The sequence below is a fragment of the Glycine soja genome, chromosome 11 (assembly GCF_004193775.1).
Source record: "Glycine soja cultivar W05 chromosome 11, ASM419377v2, whole genome shotgun sequence".
NCBI classification, from domain to species: domain Eukaryota; kingdom Viridiplantae; phylum Streptophyta; class Magnoliopsida; order Fabales; family Fabaceae; genus Glycine; species Glycine soja.
In genome coordinates, this window is record NC_041012.1 from 4,873,965 (window position 1) to 4,885,893 (window position 11,929).

Below are 11,929 nucleotides of genomic sequence, written 5' to 3' on the forward strand. Positions count from 1 at the left end.
GATAAAACAATTAAAGTCCAAATTTTAGGTTCATCAACAAAAAAATTATTTACTCTTACTTTTTATAGAACAAAAAGTCTATTATGTTAACAGAAAAAAACTTATTATATAACTATCTCATTTAAAGTAAATGTTTATTTTAAAATTTGTTTTAGGTCTCTTTCACCATTATATTGCCCCTGCTCTTGAAAAGTATATAAGGCAAGTGAGTCTATCAACGAATTCAATGCAACAATCATGAACCAAAAACACATAATTTTGGTTTACTTTTTGCCATTTTGGATTGAAACAATGAATTCAACTTGGGTTGAGTCATCGATTCTAACAAAATCTTGTCATGTTATAATGATTTTATTTGATTTGAATACATGCATAACCAATTTGATGATCAACCCAGATTGGCTAGGGCATCAATTTTTTTATTGAACCAATTCAATTGGTTGGTCTGATCAAGTTTTCATAACACTGATAACACCTGTATGTTTAATGTAAAAGAATGACAATTTGAAGTAGTCTTACACAAAGAAGTTTTAATAAATTTGAAAAAAATGAGAATTACATTTTTTATTCGTATAAATTAAAAATAGGTATTGAAAAATTTATAACAACTTACACACTCTACTTGATTAATTGAGATAAACTTCTTAATAATTAAGATCTGTCTTGATATTAGTATATCAAATAATATATACACTTTTTTTAAGGAAATAATATATACACCTGGAAGGAAAAAAAAAACTCCTTTTTAATGACGGATAACTCAATAAATGATTATTTTTTAAAAATTAAATATATATATATCGATGGTCATACGTAAAGTTTATATGCCATTTGCTATGAATATATGTTAATCATTACATATAAAGTTTTTTGTTTTGATAAAAAAAACTGAAGAGATTTTGGATAGATGATTATAACCACAATTAACAACACCTAATGAAAGTTTTGATTTTTAATTGTTAAGATTTAATTGGTATGCTCCGATGATATAATATTTTTTTATATGTGTATTTTTCACCATCACAGTCAATCATTATCGAATTGAGTAGAGTAAAACTTTTTTATACCTTTAACTAATCATAAAATATCATATTTTTATAAAATTTGAGTCTTATTCTAACTACCTTATACTAATAGTATACTATTAAAAACTAATTTTTACATGATCAATCATATCTCTATACTTTTACATTGAACAAATGTTAATAGCTTTCTAGTTTAAAATAAAAACAATTTTAATAACTCAAATTACAATTAGTTTACTAACATTACATTGATTTCAGCATAATTGAAATTAAATCTTTTAAGTAAAAATGTTAGTGTTTTGAGTTTTGTAAATGAAAAAAATATGTTTATGAGAAAAAAAATTGATTCGTTTAGTTGGATGAAAAAAATAAAGGAAAAATTTAAAATTTGAATTGAAAAGAAAATGAAAAGAAGGAAGAATTTAAATTTTTATTCCTACATGCATGTTAAGTTTTTTTTTTCTCTCTCTAATCAAGTAGAAAAAATATTTCATTAATTATATTTTTTCCTCTTATTTTCTCTCATACCAAACAAACCAAAGTTAAAGATGATCAATAATATTTTTTTGACAAAAATTAATAATTAATAATATAAATTTAGCTTAAATCTTTTAAGTAAAAACTTTGTTTTTATGCTTTGTGTATATGTTTTTTACACAATTGATGAAAACTATGATAAGTACTACATCTTTTAAGTTTTTTTTTAAATAATTATTATAAAGATCCATAAACTTATTACGTATGAGAAGTTATAATTAGATTATAGTATCTTTTACACAGTAACTCAATATATTTTTTTAATAAAACTATATATTACATATTATATTATACAAATTAAACTCAATATTTTAAAAAAGATCATGATAATAATGATTAAAATAAAGATAAAATATAGCGTGTAGAAAAAGCAACATATTCTTCCAAAAATTAATAATAAAAAAAGAAACATGTGATATGCATCAGCAAAAATATGTCCATATAATGATTATGGAGGCTTTTCTGGGGCGTCTGGATTCTCTACAACTAAATACTTCTTCAGCAGTTTTCTGGACCTTCGGATTCATCACACGGCCAAGGAGCTACATTTCATATGCTGAATAGTAGGATTTGATCGTGCTTTGTAAAATATACTATTTTTACTAAGTTTAGCTAATTTTTTTTATATTATGTTTAATAAATATATGACATTCCATTAATCTATCTAAAATAAAAATAATTATTACACAATTTAATATATATATATATATATATCACCAAACATTTAAATCAACTTTTCAGTTTAATTATATGTCAAGTCTAGATATATAATTATGTTAAGTATTTGAAGAAAAAAATTTTATTGTTCACAATGATCTTATCTTGTTTGAACATAATTATCAAAAAAATATAATATTTTTCTCATTATTTATATTTTTAATAAGTATTTTCATATAAAAGGCATATGTTTAATCAATATATATATTTTATTTGTGAAATTTGATGAATATTTTATATTTTATTTGTGAGATTTGATAAATATTTTATATTTAATGATAAATAAGGAAAAAATAAGTTTAATTACATATACTATATAGATATTCATGCTTAAGTTTACTTACTTTTTTAATTTGATTATTTAAAAATGTTTTATATTAAAGGGATTTAACGAAGTTAATTGAATAAGGTACATAGGTGAGTTGTAAATTTTTTTATATTTTTTTTCATTTTTCACGGATTAAAAATATGTCGAACTTGTATGAATTAGAATAATTAAAAAAGATATTTTATGAATAATAATAATTTAAAATGGATTTTCTTAATTATATAATTAGATTTAAATTAATTTATAATAAATTTTCTAAATACTAATTGAAAATATAAACTAATAGAAACACATTGCGTTAATATATTTTTAAATATGTTTTGCAAATTAAATCTTTTAAGTTTAATTATATATAGCTATTAAATAGTATAACAAATATATTTTATTTGATATTATATTTTTATTATAAATAGACTAATGGAATGTTATATATTTATTAAACATATATAATCAATTTAAATAAATTAATTTAATTTAGATAAAAAAGTATAATATTCTAGAGTCACTATTTTTACTTGTTAGCTGAAAACATGCATGAGATAACCTATTATAATTCATCAACCGTGAGATGCATTAAAATCTAGTGGCCCATGAATTTTGTGTAGGGATGCTATAGAGGGTTTTCGGTGCAGAGAATCCAAACGCTTCTATGGACGAAAGAGAAAATAGAGTTAAAAAGGTTACTACTCAGATTTTGCAGAGCCTGGAGCTGAGCTGAGAAAACCCCCAACCCCAACCTCAACCTTAACCTCTCCTCACTTTCTTTTCAACCAGGTTCTTTCTTTCTCACAAATCTGATTCATTTTCCCTATAATTTCCCACTTCTACTATTTTCTCTATTTCTTTTATTCCCTTTATCTCTGATTTCCCGACGATCCCTTTGCGTTAGGGTTTTTCGCTCGCTTCTTTTCAATTAGTGATTTAACTATACCTTTGATTGAGATATTGGATTGGATTCTGTATTGTGTAAAACAACTCTCTAGCACGATTGTTTCGCTTTCTCCGCGTCTATTTTCTAGATCACAGTGCTCTTTGATGGACCAGAATGTTTTCGTTTTCACTTTTCAATGCGACCTTTTGATCATCTATCCTCCGAATTTGCGTTAGGTTTTTTCGCTCCTTTTTCTTCTTCTTTTCAATTGCCTCACCGCAATTACTGATTTAGCTATACCTTTGATTGATATTGAATAGGATTCTGTATTTTTTAAAACAACTCTCTAACTCGATTGTTTCGATTTCTCCGCGTGGATTTACTAGATCGCAGTGCTCTTTGATTATCTATCCTTCGAATTTGTAAGGAAATAAGGAATTCTAAATGAGTAGCTCAGTATGCTAAGCTTATGTTAAATGTACAAAATATGATAGTGTTTCCTACTTGGAATGATTGACCATGTTATTGCTTCTTTGCCTTGGATTTGCTATCCTAAAAATATGGTGGTGTTTCCTACTTAAAATTCCGAAATGTTTGGATTTGATTATTGGTAGAGAAGGGTGAAGTCAAGTGTGTAAAGTAGCTGGTTCAACTATTAAGCTTGTAAATATGGTTGTTAGGGAAAACTGCTGTTTGGATAAATATACTTCTAAAGTATTTTTGTTAATTTAATGTAAATGCTTTGCTTGCTTTTCTGTTTTGGATGATAATTTCTTAGTCTGTGATATGTGATCTAATGCTGGAGCTGGTATCCTTCTCGTAGAACTATGATTAAGCTTTTTAAAGTAAAGGAAAAACAGAGAGAACTGGCAGAAAATGCGAGTGGCGGACCACCCGTTAAGAAGCAAAGTGCCGGCGAGTTGCGTCTTCACAAAGGTTTTATTCTTTTTATTATATGGAGTGTCTTTTCTATGTTTTACTATGCCCAATTTGTGTAGCATTCTAAAGTTTCAAACAATGGAAACGGCTAGGGCAAGAGGAAAATAAAAAGTCCAATTCTAATATGTTAAGCCATATATGATGTAAAAACCTATGAACCACGAACACCTCTCTTGTTCGAAGTGTTGTCGTGTCGGCTGTCAAACATGTTTTTGACACCGACACACCCGGACACTTGTTCGACATTTCTTATTAGGTGTTTGATTCAAAAATTACTTTTTTTTTGTCTTAAACACTTAAGACATCACCTTTGCATAATTAATACAATTGAAAAACATAAAAGTTGGTTTAAAAAGATGAGTATACCATCAATTTAGATATTTTTATGATATGTTACTCATATTTCATTTAATTAGAATCTCTCTGTTTGCGTGTGTATGCCGTATTCATGTGTCTTATATTTTAGACATTAGCCGTGTCGAAGTGTCCATGTTCATGTCATGTCCGGTGTCTGTGCTTCATAGGTGGAAACTGCTTGTGTAACTTGAAGTTGAATGAGCAGGAATTTTGCAGGGGCCTAGTCTTGGGATGAGGGAGAGGTGGGGACAAGACTGAAGTCATAATTTGATTATATGAATGGATTTATTTCATAACAAATATAAGATTTTCTTCTGCTTTGCTTTTTCAGTTACTAGGGAGTCTGAATTGATATAGGTTGAAAATCAAAAGCATAATCTGCAGAAATCTTTGTCCAGAGTTAGTTATTTAGTTTCTGAACTAAAACTGAAGTGAAATTTTGATGGGCTAATTGCTTCATACTTTATATCACACATCTCATAGCATGTTGTAAAGTCCGGATTTGTTTTGCAAAATGATTTTTGTGCTACCATCTTGTTGATTCTGGCTTACGGAGTGAGTTAGAACCTACAGTCTTGCCTATTACTTTTTAGCCAACTATAACTTACGTTCTTTTCTTTGACTAAAGTTATAATATCAAATAAGGAAATGTTATAATACATGTAGATTGAACTTGTAAATAAATGAGGCAGATAAGAGAGGAGTATAATGCATGCCTATTTTGTGTTGTATTACATCTTTTAGATATAAGCGAGCTGAATCTACCAAAATCATGTACCATGCAATTCCCCAATGGCAAAGATGACCTGATGAACTTTGAAGTTTCAATTCGACCTGATGATGGATATTACTTGTAAGTTGTAAGGAAGTTTCTATGTTATTATCTGCATACAATTTTCAACTTTGTGATCCAACTTTAATTGACTCTTGTTGAAGGCACTCAAGCTGCTATGTATTTTTTTTCATCTTATGTTTGTTTTTATTTTTCAAATTCTAAATAAAATTCTCAATCTGGTAAGATCTGTACCCATGCCTGCAAGATGAAAAAAAAAATTATGAAAAAGCTCACTAGTCTCCACTATGTATTTTTGTTGTTACAGAGGTGGCACATTTTTGTTTTCCTTTCAAGTGTCTCCCATCTATCCACATGAAGCACCAAAGGTTAAATGCAAGACAAAGGTAGGATGGTCTTGATTATCTTTTTTACTCTAATTCGTGCTTTAGTTTTGGTAAGTGTGTTGTTTTCTTGTTCTGTTTCATCTTCATAAATTTATTTGTAGCATTATCTCGTATATGAAGGTCTATCATCCAAATATTGACTTGGAAGGAAATGTTTGTCTCAACATCTTACGAGAAGATTGGAAACCTGTCCTTAATATAAACACTGTCATCTATGGCTTGTATCATCTCTTCACGGTATGACTTTTTTTTTGAATTTTTCCTCTTTCGAATTTTGATAATAATATATTCTTCTACTTGGTGTGCAGGAACCAAATTACGAGGATCCACTGAATCATGATGCTGCTGCTGTGTTGAGAGAGAACCCTAAGATGTTTGAATCTAATGTGAGGAGGGCAATGGCTGGAGGGTATGTGGGGCAAACCTTTTTCCCACGCTGTATTTAGACCTTTTGCACGATACCTTCAAGTTCCTGTTCAAATATGTTATCAATGCGTGAAGGCCCTTGGTTTGTAAAATTTATCAAAAAATTGGATTTTACTTTTGTCAGTTATGTTATTTTTCTTGGTGGAGCGACAGGCCAAGTTCCTAAGACCACCAAGCGCGTCTAAAAGCCAAACAAGTGGAATGTTCTTGTAACCTGTGCTTTAATTGAATGTTAACGTTTAATTCTAAAGTGGACCAAGCAGAAAAATGAGTTCAGCTGTCAATGTTGGTGTTTTGATTCCCTTGCATTATTTTTGGGTGGGTCCAATGCTTCCATGCACTTTATGATCATTTCCGGCTCCTCTCCCTCTCACTCTAACCTCTGAGAAGCCTAGAAACAAAAACAAATTAGCTAGGTCCGTTATTGGGAACTTGTTTCTAGAGACACAGGCGTATAAAAGCCACTTCAGCTGTCAATGCTAGCGTATTATGTTTACAGTCTACGCACGAATAAAGTTGAAAGTGTTTAATATTCTTCAAATTTTGGATTTTAAATTTTTTTGTCCGAATGCAGTTAGGGTAAGGTTGAATACAGGGGTTGTGTGCTTTTTAGTAGGGATTAATTGACCTTAATCATCGGCCGAAAAATTGAAGTTATTCAGAAATACTTGATTAGCACTGTTGTTCCGTGTAGTTGAGGTTTTGAACCAAACATGCAAATTTACCTGTGTATTTTATAGTGTACAATAATCGTATGAAAACAAAATGATCTCGCCACAGAACAGTATGAGCCTGAGCTTCGTTATCCTAAATATCCTGATATTTCCGACCCATTCAGTTAGATATGCCATCTCAAGAAATGGCTCAGAAGTCAGAATGAGTTCAATCCTCGGGTAATAAGCAGCCTAGCCATGACGGAACCATGATTGCATGGTTAACCTGGATTCTTCAAATAAAAAACCAAATGAGGTCATTGTTCGAAGTTGGTTTCAAAAGTTTAGTGTGTACTGGGGAAGATGATATCACGTGTTTTCGGAGCTTTAAACTCCAATTACCCAATTCACAAACAGAGTAGAGCTAGAGGGCTCCTTTTACATGTGTCTCTCACATCATCTCCTCCTCTTTCAGGGCAAGCATTCTAGCATTTTCACGGTCCCGCCTAAATATGTAATATAGAGGGGCATAGCATAAACAACACAAACCAAATGGAACAGCCATCATGGACAGAAGGCCCTTCGACAAGGCAAGAGCCTCTGGTGAAGATCCTTTGATGGGATCAACAGACTTTGAATTATAGTCAAGCACCTTCTCAGAAAGAATCCCGACCAGAGGAGCCACAATCGAAGAAAACGAGCCTTCAAAAGCTCGATCAAATGCATAAATCATGGTACGGTGTTTTACGGGGACAACCTCAGCAAACATAGGAGCATTTGCAGCCGCACCGTTCCAGCTTGTAGTTAGACCCATTACAAAGAGGGTGACAGAAAAGGTAGGAAAACTACTTACTGGCGGAGGGATCACCTAAGAAGAAACCATGAAAATGGAATGCCCATAAAGGCACTGAATTGTGCGCACATGGTACGAGCAGAATGAGGGTAGACTTGCGATAGTTTATCAGCTATTGATCCAACACTGAAGGACCCCATTGCACATCCAATAGCAAAGAGACTCAAGAGGGTTGCTGAAGTATTGTTATCAAAACCTGCACAATATCAATTCATCATGTCAATTGTCGAGCAAGTTGATAAAAGCATCACGCCTCATAAAAGATATTTGAGGAGGCTATTAATGATCTTGATTTGTAGTACAACCGTTACAAAAATACAATTTTTGCAAATTGCTACGTTGCATTAGCATCTTTATGTAAACAAGTTTTGGCTTCATGCTCACCAATCAGTTCGAACCACATTGTGAAGAACACCATGGCAGTCCACGGCAGAGACCCAATAATGACTTGTAAGCCAATTATTTGAAATGTTTTCACTTTGATCACAGCTTTCGTGGCTGCCCAAGAGTCCATCCAAACTGATGTTGCACTAGCATTGCCTTTATAGATAGAGTCACCCCTGCTAACACACGCAGGTGATTTACCAATAATTACAAATTGAAGAGATATAATAAAGCATTCAGTTATTAGTCAGTTACTATTATTCATGAGGATGAAAACAATATAACAGATTTGTAGGAGACACTTAAGAGTTCAAGAAGTACTAAAAGTTTGTGCTAAATGCCACACGAGAGATATAAGAAGTAAAATGCCATTACCTGTCTGAACTCTCACTAGCATCAGGAGTGGTGGGAAATCTTTTTCTTGAGTCAACAACGTATAGTAAAACAAGGAATCCAATTAATGCGCTCAAAGTTGCCATCAAAATGAAGGGGCATCGCCATCCTTGTATGCCCCAAAACTGTTGGCCAGCCATGACAGTAGCCAAAACACCACCTCCTATGCCTCCCAAGTTACCAATGAGACTCAGCAATCCAAACCCAGTTCCTCTCACTCCATCCTTGTAGCTATCAGCGATGAAAGACTGGAGTGCTGGAATCACAATTGCCAAACCAAACCCATTTATTGCTCTCCAGAATGCAACCTGCAGAAAATCGTGGCAAACGCCCACAGCAGCTGTAGATAAAGCCCAGCAGAAAGTGCCCATAGCAAGAATTGTCGGGTGGTCGTAGTTGATAACAAGTATACCAACTAGAGGAGATGATAATACCTGAACAAAGTTCCTTATGAATGTGAGGTAACCCAAATCAGATGGTCCGGCATTAAATGTTTCACTAACTTCTTTGTAGACAGATGAAGAAGGTTTTCGTCTGCACGCTCCATAATAGCAGCAAGTTTATAAGAATGAGCGAGAGAGACACACCAAAGATCTGTGTTGTTCTGTGAAAAAAATTATAAATGAAGAATGAGCCATAAGTAAGCCATAGCTGCATATCATTGTTTCAGCTCAGGCACAGGAAAAAAAAAAAGGAAAGGAAAGCAGAAAAAGGAAGAAGAAACACACAGAATTGAAGACTGATGTACTGTAGGCATCTAGGCTCTCATTTTCCTTAACACTCACATAATTAAAACTTTCTTAATGAAAATTTGAAATCGAAATGCATACATATAATAAGCCCTTTAAGAATTATGTATTCTAAATCATTATATGGCACACTCTGTGATACTAGAGCACAGTGTTAAGAATTATGATGCATGCCATTGCCAATGCTTCCTTGAGCATCTCATAAGAGATCTGTTTGTGCCATTTAAGAACTACGTGTTAGTGACTGTTGAGATTGCAACAGGTTTTCAAAACCTTAAATGAAGGAAAACTATGCCTATTTTAGATACAGTAAAAAATAATTGTAAGAGAAGAAAACAATTAGATTGGTGTTTCTACCTTAAAGTCTAGTTTAATCAAAGCATTGTGTTTTAGGTCAAAACAAATCTGTCAAGGAATATTTATCCAAAAATTGAATGTCGCAGATTTATAAGAAATTCCACTTCAATCAAAGCTAAATTTGCATCAAATTCTGTGTAGCGAGCTATGTTAAGTGTAGCAGGATGAGAACAAATTTCCAGCTATAATATAACTTCTCAAAGTGTAAGAACCTCAACGAAAAAGATTTAAAACTGGTTCTTCCTTATTAAGTTTGTGTCATATTTACTCCATGATGCTGTAGGCGTGTAGCATTACTCTAATGATTTTATATAATGTATAAATGGAGTGAAAAAATAGATTTAAACTACCATAGGAAAATTCCCTAGTCTACTAAAAATAGGATTTGCACTATAATCCATGAAGAGTTTTAAGTTCTAATCATATAAACAGCAGCATCAAATCTGAGTTGAAAAACAAAAAGTACTGTACTGTTTATATAGAACTGAATTTCAGAAATCCAAAAAGTTAGATGGTCAAGTTTATAGAGGAGGCGATGTAGTTAATGCAAATCAAGGAAGATCCATAATTGCAAAAGGAGCATATTATCAAAGTTCTGAACCACATAACCATCAGCATGTTATTGTCCTGAAAAAGAAGCTAGGTTAGAAAATACCTATACATGAGTTAGAAATTACAGCAATGCAGCCTTTTTGGTCCTTGGTTGTGAGTAATTATCATCAATTATCGCCATAAACCTATGAAACCAAAGCTAGGGATAAAAACAATCTTACGTTATTAATACAGCAGGGGCAGTAGAACACAAAATGATCCCTAAATTCCACTGTCACTCATAGGTTTAAGTCTTAATTGATATGAATTCGAATTAAGCAAATATATTTGTTTTGCCAAGTGGAAACCAGTCTTGTGGACACACTTCAATTCAATACTTATCCGAATCAAATAAAAGTTGAAAGCCAAGATTATGTAGATTTGAACTCATCCGAAAAAGAAGGAAGAATAAATGTGCCGAATAAAAGTATCCTCGAACCACATCATACATAGTCGTTTCCATTTATCTCATTTCCCTTTTTCTTCATATTCTTCCTTCTTTGTAAATTGACATAAACAGCTCACCGAAAATGATTTTTCAAACATCAGCGCATGAGAGAGAGAAGTTAAAGTACTCACTTCATGGTTTGAGAAAGAGAATGTGAGTGAGTGAGAATTGGAAATTTGGTTGGAAGAACAGGGTTATGTCTTGGAGTTCGATTCAGTCCCATGACAAGTGAAAGAGGAAATCAGACAAAGGCCTCCGAAGCTGTGTCAATGGCGGATCTGACGCAATAAACTACTATCAACAAATTCAACTAAATGAAAATTCCGATGAACGTGCTGTTATTTACCATACTAACACTAAGTACCAACTCTTACAATATCCTAAATAAACAAACAAACAAATGAAAGGCCAACACAAAAATATTGTGTCTGTGTCTAACTCTAACCCTATAACTGTGAGAGAGGGTAGCTAAAAATGATAAGTCTCAACGATAACCATTTTCATAATATCAGGTCCTTCATCTTGGTCTTCGTCATGACTCATGCAAGTACTGCCACGGTATCTTGCTACTTATTGGTCAACGTAGACATGTCTTTCATAAGTATTATATACTTGATAATTTCAATACGGTGCTTAGTATAGCTTTTGATATTGGTTATGTTTTTAAAAATCAATTCTTCTTTTAAAAAATATTTTGTGTGAGATAATCAAATTAAAATTTCAAAATTAAATTAATAATATGTGCGTGTGTTCTATATATATATATATATATATATATATATATATATATATATATATATATATATATATATATATCGTATTATTCGGGACAAAGTGGATTTAATGATGCTATGGATTCGATCCGATTGGTCCCACCAAGCAAACGTGGGACGTTTTACCTACGTTAGCGTATGCTCCGGAGGTTTTAATTTTAGTTTTACTATTAGACACGTTTTGAGGAATGTTTTAAGGATATTAATTAAAGAATTAATAATATTTTTTATTAAAAGTTGTAATTAAATTACAGAATATATCATTTTTCTTCAAAACTTTTTATTTTTAATTTGTTATCAAATATTTAATTTTTTATTAATATTTTTCTTTTTATTGTTCTTGTCGTGA

General features: G+C 31.8%; 1 protein-coding gene and 1 pseudogene across 2 annotated transcripts; one reads left to right on the forward strand and one right to left on the reverse strand.

Moving 5' to 3' along the window:
• The first annotated feature begins 3,206 nt into the window (after positions 1 to 3,206).
• On the forward strand, positions 3,207 to 6,663 carry LOC114376081 (NEDD8-conjugating enzyme Ubc12). The gene is made up of 6 exons (XM_028334000.1): positions 3,207 to 3,381; positions 4,302 to 4,414; positions 5,519 to 5,627; positions 5,875 to 5,953; positions 6,074 to 6,190; positions 6,262 to 6,663. Exons 2-6 carry the CDS (start codon positions 4,306 to 4,308, stop codon positions 6,397 to 6,399), a joined length of 552 nt encoding a protein of 183 aa, XP_028189801.1. The 5' UTR covers positions 3,207 to 3,381; positions 4,302 to 4,305; the 3' UTR covers positions 6,400 to 6,663.
• On the reverse strand, positions 6,518 to 10,501 carry LOC114376699 (annotated as a pseudogene). Its single transcript, XR_003659012.1, has 4 exons — positions 10,446 to 10,501; positions 8,645 to 9,196; positions 8,270 to 8,445; positions 6,518 to 8,081 (listed from the first exon to the last, which is right to left on the reverse strand). The product of XR_003659012.1 is annotated as an uncharacterized LOC114376699 (transcript).
• Between the last annotated feature and the right edge of the window lie 1,428 nt (positions 10,502 to 11,929).